General features: G+C 37.2%; 1 protein-coding gene across 1 annotated transcript in view; it reads left to right on the top strand.

Annotated features, from left to right (window-relative positions):
- LOC135225877 (nitric oxide synthase-like protein) overlaps positions 1–24,000 on the top strand; it is a 467,757-nt gene that overhangs the window by 428,044 nt on the left and 15,713 nt on the right. Inside the window, 9 exon segments of the mRNA XM_064265444.1 lie at positions 8,212–8,351; positions 9,043–9,217; positions 10,654–10,755; positions 11,302–11,597; positions 12,819–12,963; positions 15,502–15,606; positions 16,876–16,917; positions 18,745–18,815; positions 20,142–20,177. Of these exon segments, the coding sequence (XP_064121514.1) occupies positions 8,212–8,351; positions 9,043–9,217; positions 10,654–10,755; positions 11,302–11,597; positions 12,819–12,963; positions 15,502–15,606; positions 16,876–16,917; positions 18,745–18,815; positions 20,142–20,177 (1,112 nt within the window).

Here is a 24,000-nt window from a genome sequence, read left to right as displayed (position 1 = left end):
AATCCTGAATAAGTAGAAAAATCATGGAAGGACATAGAATCCTAATCCTGAATAAGTAAAAAAATCATGGAAGGACATAGAATCCTAATCCTGAAATAACGTAAAAAAAAAATCATGGAAGGACATAGAAGCCTAATCCTGAATAAGTAAAAAAATCATGGAAGGACATAGAAGCCTAATCCTGAATAAGTAGAAAAATCATGGAAGGACATTAGAAGCCTAATCCTGAATAAGTAGGAAAAATCATGGAAAGGACTAGAACAAATCCTGAATAAGTATCATGGGGAGGACCCCCCCCCCCCCCCATAGAACCTAATCCTGAATAAGTAAAAAATTATGGAAGGACATAGAAACTAATCCTAAATAAGGTAAGGATCATGGATGGAAGCCCTAATAAGCCTAATTTTTGAATAAGTAAAAAATCATGGAAGGACATAGAATCCTAATCCTGAATAAGTAGAAAAATCATGGAAGGACATAGAATCCTAATCCTGAATAAGTAGAAAAATCATGGAAGGACATAGAATCCTAATCCTGAATAAGTAAAAAAATCAGAATGGGACATAGGAAGCCTAACCTGATAGAAGAAAAACCTCATGGGTAATGAACATAGAAGCCTAATCCGGAATAAGTAAAAAAATCATGGAAGGACATAGAAGCCTAATCCTGTAAGTAAGTAAATCATGGAATGGACATAGAAGCCTAATCCCGAATAAGTAAAAAAAAAACATGGAAAGGGACATAGAAGCCTAATCCTGAATAGTAGAAAAATCCAATGGGAATGACATAGAAGCCTATCCTGGAATAAGTAGAAAAAAATCATGGAAGGAACCAAATAAGAGGCATAATCCTAATAAGTTCCAAAAAAAATAATCCGGAAGGACATAGAATCCTCCAATCCTGAATAAGTAGAACAATGGAATGGAAGGGATATAGAAGACCTAATTCCTCAAATAAGTAAAAAAAAATCATGGAAGGACCATAGAAATCCTAATCCTCTGATAAGTAGAAAAATCAAGGAAGGGGACATCGCAAGCCTTAATCCTGAATAAAGTAGAAAAAATTATGGAAAAGGGACCATAAAGAAATCCTAATCCTGGAATTAAGTAGAAAAACTTATGGAAGGCACATAGAATCCATAATACCTGAATAAGTTAAGAAAAATTATGGAAGGACACAGAATCCTAATCCTGAATAAGTAGAAAAATCATGGAAGGACATAGAAGCCTAATCCTAAATAAGTAAAAAAATCATGGAAGGACATAGAATCCTAATCCTGAATAAGTAAAAAAATCATGGAAGGACATAGAAGCCTAATCCTGAATAAGTAAAAAAATCATGGAAGGACATAGAAGCCTAATCCTGAATAAGTAAAAAAAACAAAAATCATGGAAGGACATAGAAGCTAATCCTAAATAAGTAAAAAAATCATGGAAGGACATAGAAGCCTAATCCTAAATAAGTAAAAAAAATCATGGAAGGACATAGAAGCCTAATCCTAAATAAGTAAAAAAAATCATGGAAGGACATAGAAGCCTAATCCTGAATAAGTAAAAAAATCATGGAAGGACTTAGAAGCCTAAACCTAAATAAGTAAAAAAATCATGGAAGGACATAAAATCCTAATCCTGAATAAGTAGAAAAATCATGGAATGACAGAGAAGCGTAAACCAAAATAAGACAAAATCATAGAACGTCATATGCCAGCTAATGGAAGCACTTATCCTTTTGGTCGAAATGTGCCCATGCATTTTTACTCGTTGGGTCTCCGTCGCCCATTTCCCCGCATATCCTATGTTAAAATGTATGCAAATGCGAATTGAACCTTAATCTGAATGCGGTGGGCCACTGAGTGACCTAATTGATTTGGCAACAGTGGTGTAATTGATTTGGCAACAGTGAGAGTCAAGGTTTTATTCAAGCGTTTGCCGTAATGAAGTAGAGGGCTCTCGTGGCCTGGGTTTCCATGGGAGGTTTGGCTTTGCTGTTTCTGTTTGAGATATCCGCTGTTCGTAGGTTTTGTTTGTCTATAGTTTATTTTCTCTTCTTTTCTATTTTTGTTTTTATTTCTTCCACAAGTACACCATTCCTTCTGGGCCCTATTTTTTTATATTTTTCATTTCATTATATTTTTATATTTATCTTTTTTTTTTACATTTATCTTAATTTTCATTTTTCATTTAATAATGATATTCTATACATTGCAAAAAAAGAATGGACATTCTCTCTCTCTCTCTCTCTCTCTCTCTCTCTCTCTCTCTCTCTCTCTCTCTCTCTCTCATACCAGACGTTGAAACGGAGAAAAATGGATTGGTTAGCCTTCTCTAATTAGCTGCCACGCGCAGCTGTTTAAAGTAAACTTACAACCAGTGCTTGAAAAAAGAGAATTGTTAAGCATTCGCCAACTGGATCCCAGTAACATATGCAAGATTCGATGAATTGATCGAATGGTTTTATCTGATAACTGGCGTCGGGAAGTTGTAATAACTGATACTGGCTTATATGAAGTGTTCAAAAATATTTATGCACCAAGACAAGAAGAGATCTTGAAGTTTTATTTGTTCGTATTCAATATCCACACCAGTTGTTAATCCCAGTTCGTGCAAAGCCATCATTGATTGAGCTTAGTTTGTCACTGTTCTTTCAGAAACGTCTATTTTATTACTAACATCTCGTTTTCTTGTGAAGTTTTCAAGCACTAAATGGATTGGCAAGGTACACCGTCGTTAAGATTCCTCTTCGTATTGTATTGAGTTTTTAAATAATTGTTTTAGTAGCTTGCCATTCGATGGGATTAGAAGAAAGACAATTAGGTCTTCTGTGTCTTCTCCTTTTGTTTATGATAGAACAACTTGGCTATCTTAAGTTTGTGATGTTTACGCAGGGGATATATATATAATATATATATATATATATATATATATATATATATATATATATATATGTGTGTGTATGTGTGTGGTGGGTGTGTATGCATATGAAAAGATGAAAGGAAGCTTTTGGCTTAGATGAGTTAAGACACTTAGGAAGAAATGCTAACCACACAACGACTTTACATGGTTATTTTGGATTTGTTCTAAATTGGTGTTTACTCGTTTGGAGTAATAATAATAACAACACTGAGTGAATTCCGGTAGGTTTTCTAGTCTCCCCCCCCCTACCCCAAACCGCGAACATCGAGATACACATCAAGAAGCGAGCGTTGTTTGACGCGAGCAACAACAAGTACACACATCATCACCCACACCAAATTTGCAGAAGGAGAAAGGTGGTGTTTCCAAGCCTCCTCCTCCCCACCCTTCCTCTCCTCCTCCTCCCCCACCTTCCTTAGAAGAACTTCCTTCAAGTGTCACTATCTTCTTCGCCCCAAGCGAAATTTAAACAGGAAATATTGATTGACATGATAAGGTCAACTTTGATGGCGTACTCAGCGTGGGGCACTCATCATCATCGTCGTCGTCACAACGCCTCACACGCCTGATATATCACGTACTCTCTCCCAACACACATGCAGCCACAGATGTCCCTCTTGGTCTCCTTCCCACGCCTCCACCACCCACTCCCTCTCCCACACAATCTCCCTCTCTCCCTCTTTCACCCCCACGCCTACCCGTTTTGCTTTTTTTTATTTTACCCCCTGTCAGACCTACCCATTCGCTCGTCCGCCTCAATAACAATTTTTTTTTTTTTTTTTTTTTTTTTTGCTCACGTGATGATGACGCCTTGTTTATTTTTCGCGTACTTACGAGGAAAATGATCCCGAATTCCGCCTTTTAATTTTTTTTCTCCAATTTTTAATGGATAGATTTTTGGATCCGACTCGTGGTTCCCATCATAAAACATTTGGCTTTATGCTTCAGTAAATGTCGTCCGGATTGCATTTTGAGCGAAAGCTGACGCGACGGTTTCGGTTTCGATTCCACAAACATTAACTGGAACTCGAATTTTACTCGTTCGGTTCATGTGCTGTTCACAAAGAGCCCGCCTTCCTCAAAGAGAGAGAGAGAGAGAGAGAGAGAGAGAGAGAGGAGAGAGAGAGAGAGGTTGATTTGGTTGGTTCGAAAGAGTCGCGGAAGGCAGCCGGGTAAAGAAAGAGACGAAGTGAAAAAAGCCGAATGAGGGAGGTCTCAGCTCATTGCACCATTCCGCTCCCCCTCCCCCCACCAATTACAGACCAATTAAAGGTGAAGCATCGTTCGTTTTCTTGCAGTTTCAGGTGAATTATATTTTCTCTTGCCTCCGTTTCCTTGTTCTAAAGGGTAAATATACACCTTACTCCAGAAAAGGTCCTGTCTGTATCTGTCTGCGCACTCATTCTGTCTATTCGTCATCGTAAACAGTTCTGTCCTCTGCCTTCTGTTGGTCGTAACTTTTTAAATTATACGTCGTTTTCTTTTTGCGTTTTTTTGCTTCCAGTACGTCAAGAGCGATTAATTTAAAGTTTTTTTTCCCTCTGTCCTGTCAATCAGTCTTCCTGTCAGTTGGTCTCCATCTTGTCCCGTACCTCATATTTGAAACACCAGTCTTTTCCTGTCCGTGGCGTTGTTTCGCAGTGTGGCACTTTTAACCCTCCTGGGGATGTCCTTTGCTTCCGTCTGCGAGGCGGCGTCTTCTGTCCCACTTCTTCCGTCCATCAATCAAGACGGATGGTCAAACATAACCGGGCCCATAATTAATGGCAGCAAGCGAGCGGTCCGACGGCGTCGTTTAAGCGCAAACCTTCGGTTACTATAATAGTAACAGGGTCGAGGAACTGGATGTTTGGCAAATAACTCTACGTGTTCTCTTGGGCCATTCTGACGATCACGTCTCCAGTCTCCACAGACCTTAAAATCACCCAGTCAGTCAGTAAGTTATTGTTTTTTTTATAGTAATGGGTACTGACCTGATTATAGAAACTGAATTCGGTTGAAGGGTTAGATAACGAGCTAGTTGGGGCGCTACCCGAGGTGAAACTCGGCGCTAATGCCTCCTCTACCTTCCAGTCCCTTACCAACCACGCCTCCTTAACCGGGGCAGACAAACAGGTTTGCAGGATGAGGGAGAATGCCTTCATCTGCAATTTTGTTTTTGATTGCCTATTGGTTACCGAAACCAATAGCACAGAAAAAAAAAGTCCGGAGTACTTTCAAGGTAATGTGTCTGCAATCAAAGTATTGTGTGCAAAGGCTGAAGTATAACTCCTTTCAATTTGATATTTTCACGCTTTTAAAAGAAAATAGGTGGGCTAGATGGAGCGTTTTTGATTTGCAGTAAAGTTATTTAGCCAAAGGCTTTAGTTACTCCTGCTGATTTTAGGAATATCACAAGACTCCCATGAAAGAATCTATGGAGTCTAAGCGGTCATTAAATGGCGATGCAAGAAACTCAAATAAAACAAAATAAATGAAAACATAGTTCGTATTTCACTTTGAACGAATGGAACCCGTGCTTCATTCCTCACTTGAAAATAACCTAGCATTTGTATGCAGGAAGCAATTGGAAATTGTTATTTTGTACCAAATCCTTCCGAGCAACGCAATTGAAAAGGTCCTTTTTCATATCATTTTCTCGAATCTGCTGCGCGAGTCAGGGAAAGAAAAGTGGCAGTTCGACCTTCTGAAAAATAAGGAGAAGAAGAAGAAGAGAAAGTTCCTCCCCCACCAAAACTTCGCAAACCTGTTTAATCAGCTTACAAACAAGAGTGAGCGAGCGGCGCTGGCCGTGTTGACGCTTCCGTGAACTTTTATTTCGAAATTCATTTTTAATCGCTGCCAACATTCGAATGCTAATCGGCCTCATTTGCCCTCGCAGCGGACTTCTTTCCTGTACCCCCACCCCTCACCCCCACCTCGCTCCCCTTTCCCCTCACGCCACCCCCTGACCCTTTAGGCCAGTGGGAAAGGGGCAAAACTTTTCTCGCAGTGATTAAATGTTGACTCATCAGTGGCGAGTTGTTAAGTTTCCTTGCGCCCCGGAATACGGAATATCTGATAGGAATGTTGACGAGTATTTTGCATTTATCTTTTGAGTTTATGTAAGTGTATTCGTATTTATGTTGGTATGTTTATATATATATATATATATATATATATATATATATATATATATATATATATATATATATATATATATATATATATATATAGTCTCCAAAGATAAGGTTTATTATACGCCATATCGCATGGATTATAAGAGATAGAGAGTTTTCTTTACTGAATTTGTCATTAAGGTTCGTAGAATAAACATATAAACAAAATAAATAAATTCTTCATTTGCAATAAGTCTCCTTGTATTAATTCTTCAAGTGTCTGGGTAATAGTTAGGTTGAAGTGACAGGCTTGGAAATTATGTCGCATGAGACATTTCTTGGACAGGCGGATTTTGGAATTTTAGAAGTGTATGTAAGATGGTTGTAGTAATTGCGGATAATTTACCTTTTTTGGGGAATCTTTGAATTTTACGTTCCGCTTATATTCCAACTCTGATTGATAAGAGTAGCCCCAAATCTTCAGGGAAATTCATATTGGTTATTATTTCGGAAATAGTCAGGGCTAGGTAGAGCTTGTGGCTGTTTTAGGCAAAATCAATTATAGCCAACTGGTGGTCACTATAGGGGAAATCAAAGCTAGCCAACTTGTGGTTACTTTAGAGGAAAGCCAAGATTGCTAACTGGTGATTATTTTAAGATAAATCAAATCAAAGATTGCCAACTGGTGGTTATTTTAAGAGAACTCAAAGATTGCCAACTGGTGGTTATTTTAGGGGAAATGAAAGGTTGCCAACGGGTGGTTAATTTAGGAGAAATAAAAAATTGCCAACTGGTGGTTAATTTAGTGGAAATCAAAGATTGCCAACTGATGGTCATTTTAGGGGGAATCAAAGATTACCAACTGGTGGTTATTTTAGAGGAAATCAAAGATTGCCAACTGGTGGTTATTTTAATAGAAATCAAAGATTGCCAACTGGTGGTTATTTTAGGGGAACTCAAAGGTTGCCGACTGGTAGTTGATTGACGAGAATTCCAAAAGTGTCAACTGGTTGTTAATTTAGAGGAAATCAAAGATCTCCAACTGGTGGTTATTTTAGGGGAAATCAAAGATCTTCAACTGGTGGTTATTTTAGGGGAAATCAAAGATCTCCAACTGGTGGTTATTTTAGGGGAAATTAAAGATTGCCGACTGGTGGTTGTGGTTATTTTAGGGGAAATCAAAGACCTTCAACTGGTGGTTATTTTCGGGAAATCAAAGATTGCCAACTGGTGGTTATTTTAGGGGAAATCAAAGATCTCCAACTGGTGGTTATATTAGGGGAAATCAAAGATCTCCAACTGGTGGTTATTTTAGGGGAAATCAAAGATCTCCAACTGGTGGTTATTTTAGGGGAAATCAAAGATCTCCAACTGGTGGTTATTTTAGGGGAAATTAAAGATTGCCGACTGGTGGTTGTGGTTATTTTAGGGGAAATCAAAGACCTTCAACTGGTGGTTATTTTCGGGAATCAAAGATTGCCAACTGGTGGTTAATTTAGAGGAACTCAAAGATTTCCTACCGGTGGTTATTCTAGGATAAAACCAACGTTGCCAGCTATTGATTATTTTATGAAAAATCGAAGATGGCCAACTGATGGTTAATTTAGGGAAATAAAAGATTGGCAACAGGAGGATATTTAGGGAAAATCAAAGATCTCTAACTTATGGTTATTCTAGGATAAAGCCAAGATTGAAAACTTGTAGTTATTTTAGGGGAAATCGGTGGCTATTACAGAGGAAATCTAAGTTAGCCAACTAGAGGTTATTTCAGGGGGAAACTAAAGACAGACAACCTGTGGTTATTTTAGGGGAAATCATAGATAAATCAACAAGTGGATATTAAGGGGAAATAAAAGATAAATCAAGGCTTGTGGTTATTACAGGAGGAATAAAATTGGCCATTTAGGAACCGTATCATAGAAATAAACTTCCGTACTGGGTTCCATTTTCAATAAAACCAAACTTGGCTGCTGGAACATCCGGTATACTGAGATTGTGGTGACTAATGGAAAAACCTAAACAAATAGTACACGCTACTTCCATAGAAAATATAATTAAGGTTTTACTGAAAAATATCAAATTTGGATGAATTGGACGTAAAAACAGAGCTACTTTTCTCTTACTAATTCCCTAATATGGATAATAGTCCATTTTATCTCATACTCTTTCAATTACCTCTTCACGTCTTCTATTTCCGACAGGTATGTCAGCGTTTGGGATGGCGGCCCAAGGGCCTCAAGTGGGAGGTCCTACCGCTGGTCCTCTCAGCCAACGGACACGATCCGGAATGGTTCGACATCCCACCGGATCTCATCCTGACTGTCCCTATCTCGCATCCTGAGTAAGTAATATTCGTTTCTCTGTATTAGTAAGTATGATTACTTGTGGATTTTTATTCGTGTTTTACTCCAAGGGTTCAATGTATATATGTACTTGTATAATATATATTAATGTATACACATACACGAGTATACCACATCACCACATGTTATGTGGTCATAACCAGTTTCGGCTTTATTTCCAAGCCATTGACGAAAGACTGATATACATATATTGCGATTTCTACCACAATTATCAGTCCTTCGTCAATGGCTTGGAAATAAACTTGAAGCCAGTCAGGACGTATACACCCAGTCTTTAACATGTTCGCCTGTGTTGAGGTGTGATGAACGAATCACGTTTTAAAGTGATTCTAAATATATATACATACACACATGTATATATATGCATATATATGCCTTTATAAGTATACATATATTGATAATACATAGATAGATAGATAGGTGTACCACAGGGAAAGTGACTAAAAATGTTTTAGATATAAAGACGAAACTAGCCAGGATTCATATCTAGTGCTTCATTTTCCTTGCGGTCCAATTGTTTATATATATATTTATATGGTTGTGTGTGTGTGTTTGTGTCCTATGTGTGTATTTCACAATAAAGTCGTATTAGTGGCCAGAACTGACAATTGTGCATCATCGCAGATAATTCTTAGTAACGAAACCATTAATACTGGAATTACATTGAAGGTACAAGTGGTTCAGCGACCTGGAATTACAGTGGTACGCTCTCCCAGCCGTCGCGTCCCTCTTGTTTGACTGCGGAGGCCTGGAATTCCCTGCGGCTCCGTTCAACGGATGGTATATGGTGTCGGAAATCGGCACGCGAGATCTGTGTGACCCTCATCGATTCAATATCTTGGAGGTAGGGTGGACTTAGATGTTTTGGGAATAATTTTGTGGGTAAGGGGGTGGTTTCTTACATTTAAAAAACACACAATTTGGAGAATAGATATATTTAGAAGCACCTCCTGTTTCGGAGCGTCATCTCCTTCGGTGTGGAGACGTTTAAATCTAACCGTTGGCCTTTAATGGCTCCATACTGAAGAGTGGGCATGACACTTCGAAGCTCTATGCGATTGTATGTATATTTGGCCACCATTTGTGTTTTTTTCAGTTTTCAAAGGTCAATACTGATCTGTTGTCATCACTTCTGACTTAATGAAATTTCAAAAGACAGGAATTTTTGAAAATAAAAAAGTGTAAATTTCTTTTCGTTTGAGCCAAGCTAAACAGTTATTTTCTTTTTGTAGATTCCGAAAACACTTGGAAGTAGCTTTATGTTTAGCCGCCCTTATGTCAGAACGGGCCGTTGATCATAGCAGACAATAAATAAATATAAATTTGAATTAAAAAACGAGGAAAAGGTAAATTGTAGAGATATTTAGTATCGGGTAAACTTGGACATGATGGACATTCATTTTAATTATTGGGTACAAGGTAAAAATTGGTAGTCATTTGATAATGAATTCATTCACATATAAAACATATACTCTGTTCAGTTTTCTGTTCAGAATTATGTCGCGTGAACATTGCACAATTATATCCTAGTTATAAAATGAAAAGGCGAAGCGTCTCGAATATTATTGTAACTTGCAAGTAGCTCGATATTAAATTACACTTATGTTCACACACATATATATATGTATATATGTGTGTGTGTCTGTGCGTGATTTTATAAAATGCACATTCATTCCAACAACTAGACCTATCTTAGATACATACACATACGAACTGCTGTATATGAATAAACATATAGTACGTATGTGAACATAATGGAAGTATTTACGTAATAAAAAGTCTCTTAAACTTAAGGTAGTCCTCCCGTTGCCCCTGACATCAGCACTTGGCATTAAAACCAGACTTCATCTAAGTGTTTCTAAAGCCAGCTAACACGGCTCGTTGACACAGGGTAGCTTTAGAAATGGATTCTTATTCATTGCTGTTACTTGATGCTCAGTTCTCTCCAGGTTCTTCTACATGTTTTTCTTCCTTTAAGTTTATACTTAGTTTTTCCTTCTTTTTTTCGTTATACGTTATCCTCTGGTTGTTTATATCTTTTTTTTTCTTTGGAAGATGGTTCCCTCATTCCGTTTTATATATTTTTTCACCTGCTAGTTTCATTTGCCTGTAATTTTAATGTTATCTTTAATTTTAAAGACAACACCCATTAATGTAGTAATGAGTGTTATCTTTCATGTGGTGTCTCATTTATTTTGTAATTTATCTTTCCAGATGTATTATCTGAAATTTCCTCTTCTTCTTATTCTTCCTCATTTATTGATACATTCGTACTTCCAGACCGTCGGGAAACGGATGGGCCTTGACACGAGAAGTCCAACCAACCTGTGGAAAGACAAGGCGCTCGTTGAGGTCAACATCGCCGTTTTGCATTCATTCCAGGTAACTTAAAAGGCAATATTAATATCATTAATCTGGGAATATTACCTATTACTTTACCCTTTTTAAGGATAAATTAATTTGATTGATATAGCTAGCGGTTTTTAGTTAAGAGTTGTTATCAGATACGTTAGGTAGAGGTGTGTATGTGTGTGTGTGTTATGACATGAGATAGTCCCCAAGTACCTACTGTCTTTATTTTATTATTTTTATTAACTTTTAACACTTATTGAGGCTTCTTGGGTCCTGGTTAAATTCGTTCGAAAACAAGCAGTTATAACGAGAATGGCTAATTATTAAAACGTGAAATGAAGTAAACAAACAGTATATTAAAATGAATTATTAGAATAATTATGATTATAATTATCATTACTCGTGTAATTAGTTTTCAGCGTTTTTAATGTCTTGTAATGTCTATATATATATATATATATATATATATATATATATATATATATATATATATATATATATATATATATATACTGCCACTCCTGTCTTTCTGTCTGTCTATCTGAATGTCTACTTCCCCGCCCACCTCCCTCCCAGCGCATGAACGTGACGATAGTGGACCACCACTCGGCGGCGGAGTCCTTCATGAAGCACCTGGAGAACGAACAGAAACTCCGGGGCGGGTGCCCGGCCGACTGGGTGTGGATCGTGCCGCCCATCTCGGGCTCCATCACGCCCGTGTTCCACCAGGAGATGTCGCTGTACTACCTCAAGCCCTCGTACGAGTACCAGGAGCCAGCCTGGAAGACGCACCAGTGGAAGAAGAACAGGGACATCAACAGGAACTCGGTGCGCAAGACGAAGCGCAAGTTCCGCTTCAAGGAGATCGCCAGGTGAAAAGATGTGTTGTTGTTGTTGTTGTTGATGTTGTTCGTTTTCTTCATCTTCGTCGTCTCCTTCTTCTTCTTCTTCTTGTATCTGCAGCATTCATGTTGTGTTTTTCAAGGGTTTACTGTTGGCCTTGCTGATAATATCGTTATCACTAGGCTGACTTTATATTTATTATTATTATTATTATTATTATTATTATTACTGACAGATGTATCCTCTACATTTAGTTGATTTAGAGTCGTGTATGTCTTTCTTATAATTGCTTTTTCAAGGCTAATGTATTCTGCCGGTAACTAGTTGATGTTCGTCATTCTTTGGAGAGGAAAACAGTTGCAATCTGGGATACTTATCATTCTGTAAAACTACACTGTGACTGTTATAGTTACTTTCTGCTACTTCTTTCGAATAAATAACATATTCTATGGTAGCTTGAGTTTCAAGATAATTGCCCTTGTGGCCTTGTTCCATATGAACAGGGTTCGCCTTCTAGATAATAGATAATATATATTATATTGTAATATATATTAATAATATATTGTTAATAATAATGATAATGTAGTAACTACTCTGGTAACTGAAATATGGAGTTCATTTTCCGTGGGGTTTCAGTTTTTAGTAAAAAAGTATAGTTACTCTGTAACTGTCAAGGTGTATTCTCCCTAAATGAAATTACCCCAGATTGCAACTGTTTTCATCGCCAAAGAATTACGAACATCGGCGAGTTACTGGCTGAATACAGGAATCCTGATAAAACAGTTATTTTATAAAGACAGAGAAAGCTATATATACTGAACTTGGCGGATACAGCTATCCCATATAATACTACATGCTTAAAAGAGGGCTCTCTACTTGCATTTATTATTATTATTATTATTGTTAGTATTATTATATTATATTATTATTATTATTATTATTATTTTTATTATTATTATTATTATTATTATTATTATCATTATTATTTTTATTATTATTATTATTATTATTATTATTATTATTATTATTATTATTATTATTATTATTATTATTATTATTATTATTATTGTTTGTGCTTGACTTTTGTAACGTATAATTATGAATATTTTGGGAACATTTTAAATTTTTTATATAAAGAATAACAGACCCTATCTTCAGTTTCATAAGATTAGTTTTATGAATATAACTTAACCTTCTCATTATGCATGTAATTGTTAAGTAACCCCCCCCGCCGTTCTCTTCCGTTTCAGAGCCGTTAAATTCACGAGCAAGCTCTTCGGTAAGGCCCTTTCGAAGCGCATCAAAGCCACCATTCTCTACGCCACAGAGACGGGCAAATCAGAGATGTACGCCAAGAAACTCGGCGAGATATTCGGACACACATTCAATGCTCAGGTTTGATATTTTTTTTTAATAGTTTGATCGTTTACTTGTAAATTTTAAGGGTTAAGGAAAAGTCGCTCACTGTTTTATTTGTGAGTTTATTGAGTCCCTGTACCGCTTGCAGTAGTCGTAAGGACTGTTGCCAGTTTAAGCAACGACTTTTTAAGACCTTGTTAATTATCCAGACTCGGAGCAGGGGGGTGCAAATTCCTGAGATGTATGCTAGTATTGCACCAGCCCCGGATGTTTGCCATGCCCCCAGTAGGTTAGATTAGGTTATTTTTGTATCAAATTAGTAATTTGGGTGTGAGAAGGATAGAGATTATTTTTAAGAAAACTCCATGGTGAATTTTTAAGATATGGCGCCCCGCTCTTTTCAGGGAAAGGTCCCGGTACTAGGTTTCATCTCGGGAAAATGCATTTTCTTTCCCCTCTTTAAGGGAATAACAAACTCTCGCTAAATAATTGCGTCACAAATGAGTACCTGATGGAAGGATATATCGTACGATATGACAGCCATCAACATTCGACCAATTGTTATAGAAATAATTTTTTGAAGCTTCCACACCAAATTACTTTAGATAACATTTCTAGAAACTAAACTTAATTATTATATCCTACTGCCACGACTTCAGGGGCACTGAAGGGATAAAGAATTGTATTTAATGGTGATCAGAATTCTTGTTCTGGATTCGCTTTCTGGAGGTCATTCAGTTTTGTGACGCAATACCAAGTTTAGAGATTTTTTTTTCTTTTTAAGGGATGCCTTTAGTAATAACCGAAATTCTCTGTTAATATCAGTGTTAATCTGTTCCAGTGGTTTGTTCGTTTCAATGTATTTCGTGTGTGTAAGATCTAAGGCTGATTTCATTATCAGGTATAGTGTATTTTAAGGATTTATCCTTTTCAATGTATTTCTGACATAAATGAGTGGAACCTAATGATATGCATTGTCATGGGTAATGTATGCCAGTGTTTTATTCGCTTACAGGTATTTGAAGGATGTATTATTCACACTAATATCTACGTATGCATTCCCAAAGTATATTTATGAACGGGTATTTCAAATGTACAGCATTTAACCTTGTCATATCATTACTAACTTCTCTCGTTACCATAAGATATTCGTCTGAATGGATTTCTGGCGCGCACTCTTCCACGAACATCCAAACACCCCTTCTCCCTCTCCCTCCGACCCCCAACCCCGACCTTCCATTTTTATTCCTCTTATGATGACGACACTGCCGTTGCGATCCTTAACAGAGAATTGAATTTGCATTTGTCTGACTATAGTCTTACGCGTCTCTGGATGCCAAAATGGGTTGAAATTACATTTTAGAAACTCATTTCGAACGAATTTGAACTTGATGCTTTTTGCCTCGTTTGCATATCAATGCGTGGAATGACGCTTATAGCCATTACTCTTCAGATTTTTTATGCTCTTTCTGAGTACGAGTACTCGATAAAGTTTGCAGTCTAGAAATTGTTAACCAACTTGTATCTTTTTTCTGGAAGCTCTTGGCAATAATGTTATTGTCTTGGGTGCGTTTTCTATGAAAAAAACGGACTTCATGGATTTCGATTTGGACAGTCTTGTGCTGGCACGGGCTCTCGCTCTCGGTCAATTTAGTTTACATTTTGTTTAGTGCAACACCGTACTTGATATATATAAATGTTTCCAGATATGGAATTGATGACTGAACTTACCTGCGTACAAATATTCTTTGTCAAGAGTTAACGAGCAGGTTTTTAATTCCGTAAAAGCAAACTCTTTGTTTTTATGTGAATCGTTCACTCGATTACCTCTGTAGTCTCTTTGTGAAAAATTATCGTATTAATGCCACGCCTCCAGTCACCCCTATAACCCTCTGTTTGGAAATGTTTTTTATAAAAGAAATCAAATATTAGTGTAACCGGGTAATTTGACTTTACCTCCTGAATCACACAATAAGGCTCGATGAAAGTAGTAAGAGATTACTGAGATGGAACCACCTCCTTTGCTAATGAACTCTACCTGGAAACACTTGGCAACAGTATCATTCCTTCGAGCACTGTATGTTCCTTGAATCTTAAATAATAAAGAAGCATAGAGTGCTCAATAACCCTCTTCGACCTCACTTCCTGGTGTGAAAAATTCACACCACAATGTAGCCAGAGCAGCCTCAACTTCAAGTCACAACGTGGCCATTTACTTTACTTCCGTACCCATTTCCCTCCTTCAGTCTTGTTGTCCAACCTCTCTATGACTTCTTCGTGCAACTGTACGTTCTCATTCCTGCTCCACCGTCAGAGCCTTGCGCTTCATATCACATTTTCTGGATCTCCTTATCTTGTTTGACAGCTTAAATTTCATAGAAACAAACAACGGCCCCATAATCAGCTAAAGCTACCTATCGTCAACTTCAAAATGCCCCATTATATTATCAAAGTATTCCTGAACAAGAACCTCTCGTTTTCTGTTGCTAGTGACTCTTTGACATCAATATACACCAGCTTCACTGGAAGTCGCTTTTCTGAAATCACGGCTCACGCGATGTCACTGTTCCCCAGGTTTACTGCATGGCTGACTACGACCTCATTGACATCGAACACGAGGCTCTCGTGCTGGTGGTGACATCGACGTTCGGTAATGGGGATCCACCCGAAAATGGGGAGGTGAGGAATTCATGTTTTCTCTTCGTTACTCTTTGTGTCCTGTGCGTTCTCTGTTCTACTGCTTGACACACTTGTAGCACAGTAGGTAGAATGAGGTAGAATGTAGTTAGTTCTCACTGGTCATGTTGATGTAGAGGTAGGAACTGTTTTAAGCGTATTTTTTCTATTTTTTTTTAATTCAAATTAACATCCATTCATATGGGACAAATTCCATAACCCACTGACTTGTAAAACAAACTTCCCCAGCAAAGAATTTCCAACTTTGATAAGAGAGTAAATAGATAAAAGTAGAGAAATCAAGTAACGCATGGTATATTAAGAAGAATTAGTTATACATACATACATACATATATATATATATATATATATATATATATATATATATATATATATATATATATATATATATAGCATAAGAGGGTCGTGGGAAAGTTTAGATAGATATGATAAATTTCAAGATTGAATGTAAAAGTTTCATTCTGTTTTTGCGATTTCTATTAACTTAGCAGCGTTTGTGAAAACTACAACGTTCGTAAAATATGGATGAATATATATTGACTTAGAATCTTATATGGTATATCGAAAAATAAACACCTGTTAAGATTCAACTTGAGATGAACATTATACGCAAAGATTGCTAGATAAAATCCATGGGTAAATAAAAGGCTTAATTAAGATACCGGATTTGTATCTCAAATTCAGTAAGATCTGAATGGCTAACAAAAAGTTAGGATTTGATTTTGTGTAATAGAAGGGCAAGATATGGAATTTAGATCTTTAATTTAGTGGAATCTGACAGGGCACAGGAAAGGTAGGCTTTCATTTTTATAACTGTTTTCTCAGCATTGTTGATATTAAATTGTTTCTCATATTCTTTATAGGCTTTAAAATGTTGTGGTATTTTATTTTTATTTTCTGTATTCCTGATGTATTTTGTATTATTGTACTGATTTGTTTTTACATGCATGATTCATAGAAATTATTTTAATTATTTTTTTATGATTAAAACTATTTTTTTATGCATAGTTTATTTTGCACTGTTTACTATTGACTTGACTTCGTTTTTCTTAATAATTTTACTGCATTAGAATTTTGCATTCATTTACCACTACTAGTCCAGTCATTATTATTATTATTATTATTATTATTATTATTATTATTATTATTATTATTATTATTATTATTATTATTATTATTGATTTTTCTCCTTTATCTTCTCTGCATGATATATGGCTGATCCCTGTTCCTATCATCTTTTGATTTCACCAGGACTTCTCGAGAAAAGTGTTCTACAAGTTCAAATTCAAGGAGGTACTTCATTTCTTCTTATTCATTATTCTTTTCCTGGTTGGGCTTTTGGTATGGTTTGAAAGTCTGTGCTCAGGCTGCGCTTCTTGTTAGATACGCATAATATATATATATATATATATATATATATATATATATATATATATATATATATATATATATATATGTGTGTGTGTGTGTGTGTGTGTGTGTGTGTGTGTGTGTATATAATTGAAAGTGTGTAAAAACGCCGGAGATACGCATATTAGATATGCATATTACATATATATATGTATTATATATATATTATATATATTATATATCTATATATATATAATAATATATGTTATGTATGTATATATATAATGGAAAGATGTGTAAAAACCCCGAAAAAAAAGAAAAAAACGAAAGAAGTAAATCTCACTTTATAATGGAAAGCGCATTATTCCATTTAGGTGTTTAGGGGCGTTAATGGTTAATACACTAATGAATCTCGTGTCGTCGCATCTTAACAGACAAATGATCTTTTTCTATTCGTCGTTGACTTTGATTGATTGATTGATATAATACAGTAAATTGGCGTTTCAACAACCATGGCCAGGCTGATGCTTCGAACACCTTCCAAGTAAAGTTTTCTTCTCTTCATTTACGGACATAAGCTCTTGTATTGTTTACTAGGATATCTCTCTCTCTCTCTCTCTCTCTCTTCTCTCTCTCTCGTCTCTCTCTCTCTCTCTCTCTCTCTCTCTCTCTCTCTCTCTCTCTCTCTCTCAACTTGATGCCCCATGACTTCACTGAACTAATCCTGGAAAGGCTGAAGGATATTAGTTATTTTTCGATTATAAAAAGTTAAGGAAGTTGTATACTGAGAAGTATGGCGGTGTACTTTGTACGCATGAGCAGAACTACAACTTTAGCGTAGAAAATTGAGCTTAAGATTTCACTGCGATGCAAAATATCTTAGAAGGTTTTGCAACTTTCTAAGCAATTCAGAATATATAAGAGGAGATTTCAAGCTTTCACTGCACAGTAAGAAGCGCCTCAGTGGCGTGGTTAGTATCGTCTTTGCTTGCCACCTCGGTGGCCGCGAGTTCGATCCTCGGGCATTCCATTGAGGGGTCAGAGATGTGTATCTCTCGTGATAGAAGTTCACTCTCGACGTGGTTCGGAAGTCACGTAAAACCGTTGGTCCCGTTGCTGAATAATCACTAGTTCCATGCAACGTAAAAACACCATACAAACAAACTGCACAGTAAGATATCTATGAAAAGATTTAAGCTTTCACTGCAGTCTAGAATATCAAAAAAGAGTTCTTGAGCTTTCCCTGCGATTCTGTATTCTTAAGAACGGCTTTTAAAGCTTTCACTGCACTATAAAATGTTTATGACAGTCAGCTATAACTCGGGAGAACTAGATTGTCGATTGATTTTGAAGATTGGCCTAAAATCTGTTTCTTGGTGAAGGACAAGAAGTCGTGTTTTTGCAAAAAGGACCATGAGAGGTAAGAACAAGTTTACGCTTTTTTCTCTCTCTCTCTTGGACTGGCAGGAGCATGTTTAGAAGGTGTGCGTAAAGATTCACATTAATTGAATGATATTTTCCTGTACGATGAAATATTTTTGATAATCAGATTAAGAAATATGTTTCAGGTGCTTTTATTGCATCCTAAAAATGTAATAACTTCCAAACCTTTTGAGCATATTGTTTTGTTCACGTTATAGATAATCAGTATTACGTATATTAGTTTTTGGTCGTTAAAACCGAAGAATTAAAATTCAAGAAAACCAGTCCTTTTAGTTTTTATTTATTTTATATATTATTGTGCTCTATTAATACATCTCAACTTTCCAGGATTTTGCCAAGAACCTATACGCCATGAAGGTGAGCGGGACAGCGGCAGATATCGATGACATCACCAGCAGGTGGGGCACTTTCCTGTTCTCTGTAAAAAAAATCATTCCTCTATTGGCTTATAAAAAAAATAAAAATTCCTTCTTTTAATTTATAAATTTTTTTTGCATTACATGGGACTGTTTACTTGCTTTCATTTCTTAAGTACGATTTTTTAAAACAAAAATTCTCTACAGGTTTCCAATAAATATGTGTTTGTTATGTCAGCTTCAGTGTTAGGTTAAATGGTTGTATCAGTAACTCAAAGGTATAATTTCAGTAAAAATAAATATTCTGAATCAGTGTGTATTTTGCTTTGTAATTATGAGTGTATTTAACACAAAATGTATTCCTTGAAACACGGCCTTGAAGTGCATAACTGGGATGAATAATTTACAAAGTTGTTAAATACATTAATATTACAATTGTAGAAATGATACAATGAACGTGACTGTGTGTCTTGTATAAAATATGATTGAAGCATTTACTACTATACTGCAATTGATTCTAAAATGTCTTTTGTTCTTCCGCTTTTGTATTCGTTACGTTTTTCATCATTTTCTCTTGTGGTCTGTGAATTGCAAGGCCTGTCTCTACAGCACATTTTAAATCCTTTCTTTAAACCTCTACAGAACTGTAAATCTGTCTGAATTAGATTTATTGTACATTAAAAATGCGTATCTGTTTTATGTTACTTGGTTGTGGGCCCGCCCAGAAATATGTATTAAATACGTCATTGTTTAAAACTTAAAGAAAAGTAGTATGGTAAATTCTGATAGCAGGATTTATGTGATAGTATATCTAATGAATAAAAACAAATGTGGGATGCCTTGCTCATATCTTGTCATGCTCTGGTTATCTTGATTGCATTAGTGTCTCGTAAGTGTTTAGATATTCCACTCTCATGGCATCAGTCAAAAATTAATGTTTTGCAACTTGACACAGTGTTGCCAGCATCGTCATCCATTATTTCTATGGGGTCCTTGAAACGAACTAAGTCTCTCGCCTAAGTCTTCTCTTGCCCTCAGTGGAATGAACTGCTAGCATATGTTCTGTAACTTCTATTTCTGTTCTTTTTTGCACTTGAGTCTCTCTGCTGCATCCCATTTTCAGTGTCAACAAAGCATAGGCTTAGCAGCAATGGATATTGAGAAGGTGACTTTGATGGAGTCACTCCGGTCTTCTGGGAATGAACAGAGGGGGCGATGAGCATGTTACTCTGGCTTTTTATATAGGTTGATTTTACAGAGCCGTGGCAGTGACCCCAGGTCACGCCCTTCAGTCTGTGGTCATTTGTATGTCAGTGCTTACTTTCATAGCTATTTTCATTGTGTGCTTTTGCTTGTCTCCTGCAATAGTGCGTCCTATTGGCAAGACTACTCTGCACAAAAAAGGTGAGTCTTCCTTTTTTTCGAACATAGGCTTTTTTTGTAATTTCTGTAATTCCTCCGATCCTTCTATTTCCGCCACCCCCATACCTCTCCTAACCGTTTGTTTGATTCTCATAGCTTGACGCTCCATAATATTATGTTTAAAGTACTAAACCTATCAGTAATGATAAACGCTACATATCGCTTGTAAGATAAACTTTCACGACTTATTACACAACAGTGTGACTTATATTTCCTATTTTTAAAACAAAGTATGCATTACAATTAGTCGACTTTCATTCTGGAATTTATCAAAGTCCTGGACGTGATTTTTCCATATTAAGGATATTGGAACTAATATGTAAGTAAAAAGTGAAGTTTTTTCCCACCTAATTTACCCTTCACTTGAAAATGTCAAGAAGCAAAGATTTTATTTGTTTATAAACAAAATTTAATTAAGTTGTTTTAAATTTGTTTGGCTTTGAGTTCCCCTTACAGCCTAAAGACCTCAAGGTTAAGCCAATTATCTCTGCCTTTTAATTTTGAATCCCTTGAACGCTAGAAGGACTTCAAACTGGGACCCTGGAACACCAAAAGGACTTCGACTTTTGTTTCCCTTTTATCCCCAATTTGGCCTCCTCCTGTCACTTTTCTCTTCACATCTTTGGACTTTGCATGGAAACCGCAAAGACCTCAAGTTAATTATTGTTTCCCCCTTTCTTAGTTTTTCATTCAGCTTGAACTAGATGACCTCCAGATTTCCGACGACTTTACATCAACCTCACCCATTAGTTAGATCTCCCCTTTTCAACTCACTGTCGGCAGCATGAGGACTTTCAACTGGGTCTTAACCTCAACCTTTCATAAAGTAGGGATTCCATAATTTTTTGTATGACTTTCAGGTAGTCTTTACTTCATGTTTAACTTCCTGTGAGCAGCGTATTTCAATTTTGGGCTCCTCAGCCCCTATGTGGCTTTTCCTTGACGGCCCCCAAACATAGCCCCCTTCTATGTAGCTTCCCCCTGCATATGAGGACTTTCAACTTTCCCCTTCACAAATCATTTCTGACTTCCCATGAACGACTTAATTATGGGCTTCATTACTTCGAACTAACCCTTGGTAGCTATCATTTTCTTCTAATCCCCATTAACCAAGAACTTTAATCATGCATAGAGCTTTTTTTTAGATTACTTTCTTTCAGTGAAACAAAAGAAATTGTTTCCTTCTAACTATGCTCGTTAGTTACATAAGCCTTTAGTGTTCTCTAACACACTGTTACTGTGTTCATATTTCCTTCATGGACTTTGAGTTTTCTGTAAAAGAAAACTATTGTACCAGCTTCGTATGTCAGTCCGTCCGCACTTTATTCTGTCCACCCTCAGATCTAAGAAACTACTGAGGCTAGAGGGCTACATATTGTTATTTTGATTGTCCGCCCTCCAATCGGCAAACGCACCAAATTGTAACCCTCTAACCTCAATATTTTTATTTTATTTAAGGTTAAAATTAGCCATGGATCGTGCATCTGGTAGCACCTCCCGGAGGCATGGGTCGCACCCTCACTCTAGGGTAGTTGGTGAGCAACTGAAACGTTACCGGTCGGCGGTCATGACAGATGATTTTATACAGCATTATATGTTGTACAGAAAAAACTATTGCGCCGAAGGAATTTTTTACTTGTTTCCATTTGACTCCTAACGAACTTCCTCTCTTCTTTTGGCCGTCTCTGACGCTTTCCATTTTCTTTTGTCTGGTCCTTGCTACGTCCTATCATCTTTTGTCCGTCCCTTACGATTTCCCATCTTCTTTTCTCCGTCCTTTAAGATTTCCCATCTTATTTTCTCCGTCCCTTACGATTTCCCATCTTCTCTTCTCCGTCCCAGACAATTTCCCATCTTTTGTTTGTCCTTTACGATTTTCCATCTTCTCTTGTCCGTCCCTTACGATTTCCCATCTTCTTTTGTTAGTCTTTTACGATTTTCCATCTTCTCTTGTCCGTCCCTTACGATTTCCCATCTTCTTTTGTTCGTTCCTTACTATTTCCCATCTTCTTTTGTTAGTCCCCTACGATTTCCCATCTTCTTTTGCTCGTCCCTTACTATTTCCCATCTTCTTTTGTTAGTCCCTTACGATTTCCCATCTTCTTTTGTTAGTCACCTACGATTTCCCATCTTCTTTTGTTCGTCCCTTACGATTTCCCATCTTCTTTTGTTAGTCCCCTACGATTTCCCATCTTCTTTTGTTCGTCCCTTACGATTTCCCATCTTCTTTTGTTCATCCATTACGATTTCCCATCTTCTTTTGTTCATCCATTACGATTTCCCATCTTCTTTTTTTTGTTCCCTTACGATTTCCCATCTTCTTTTGTTCATCCATTACGATTTCTCATCTTCTTTTGTTCGTCCCTTACGATTTCCCATCTTCTCATGTCCGTCCCTTACGGCTTCTCGTACCCTTAGGCTTTGCCATCTTCCTCTGTCTGAACATTATGACTTCACATTGCCTTCTGCCCATCCCTCATGACTTCCAATCGTCCTCTGTCTATCCTTAACAACGTTTCAAGTTGTTCTATATGACCTTCACCACTTTCCGTCATTTGCGCATAGCTATGAAATTGTCCTCATTTTTTTTTTTTTTTTTACCTCACTATTACTTTTTGAAACGTCATTTGACAGCCAAAGGACTCCAAACAACATTTCAGTGCCACTGAGTGACTTAGGGACTTTGAACTCCCCCACCCCTCCCGTTCCCTTCCCTCTCCCTACGACTCCATAATAACTTCAGCTCCCTTAACTTCGTAGTTAAGCATCGTAATAACTTCAACTCTTAATTTCCAAGTTAATTACCCCCATAAACAATATAATGATTGTTCCCCTATGAACTTTAACTTCATCAGGAAATTCAACTACTCTAATTTCCTACATAACTCCCCCCCCCACCCCTACCCCCCCCCCCCCATAAGTGCTTCAGCTCCCTCAAAAGAGCTTCTTCAACCTCCCCATCGTCCTACTCAGTCCCTCCATCCCCCCCCAACCCCCCGCCAACCATGAACAACACAATTGTGACACCCCCACGAGTGGCATTATAAGAAAGTTAACTCCCCCCCCCCCCCCCGCCCCCCCCCCCTATCTTCCTAGTCAGGTCTCCCCTACCCATACCCATACCCCTCATGAATAACGTGACAATGACTTCCCCAAAAATGGCGTTATAAGAAAGTCAACTCCCCCCATCTTCCTAGTCGGTTCTCCCAACCCCTCCCCCCACTCGCCAAGAATAACGTGATATTGACTCCCCCACGAACGGCAGTTTAAGAACTTCAACTCCCCAAACTCCCCCTGTTAATTCCTCAATGAACAACTAAGGACTTGGAAAGGTGCACAGCACACTACAGTGTATCCTTCACAATGGTAACAAACTACTTAACAGTAGATATTAGAGAACGTAGAGAGTGGATATGTCTGCATGATGTATTTGCCATAAGCATGCAACGGATGCAACGAAGAATTTGATGTTAATTAATTATTGATGTGGTTGGATATTCTTAGTTGTATGGCTTGCATGCTTTCTCGTAGACTAGACAATTCCGGGCTGGACTTGAGTATGATTAAAAGAACCATTCGTTCTGAACTGTAACTTGCCTTTAAAGTTGTATTCAGTACATGGTAAATTGCACGTATTGTAACTAAAAGGCGATTTAAGAACCTTGAGGTTATTCAACACTAAAAGCAGCAAATGTATTTTCCTCTGTGCAGAAGCGACCTGTGTGATTTCATTCAAGATATTGGTCTCGTTTAGGTCTTTACTGGTTATGAGGTATAAGTTTAATCAAAGCTTTCATCATGTTGC

Source organism: Macrobrachium nipponense, chromosome 20 (genome assembly GCF_015104395.2).
Source record: "Macrobrachium nipponense isolate FS-2020 chromosome 20, ASM1510439v2, whole genome shotgun sequence".
NCBI lineage: Eukaryota > Metazoa > Arthropoda > Malacostraca > Decapoda > Palaemonidae > Macrobrachium > Macrobrachium nipponense.
Note: the sequence above shows the minus strand (reverse complement) of the source record. Positions and strands in the feature narration are given on the sequence as shown.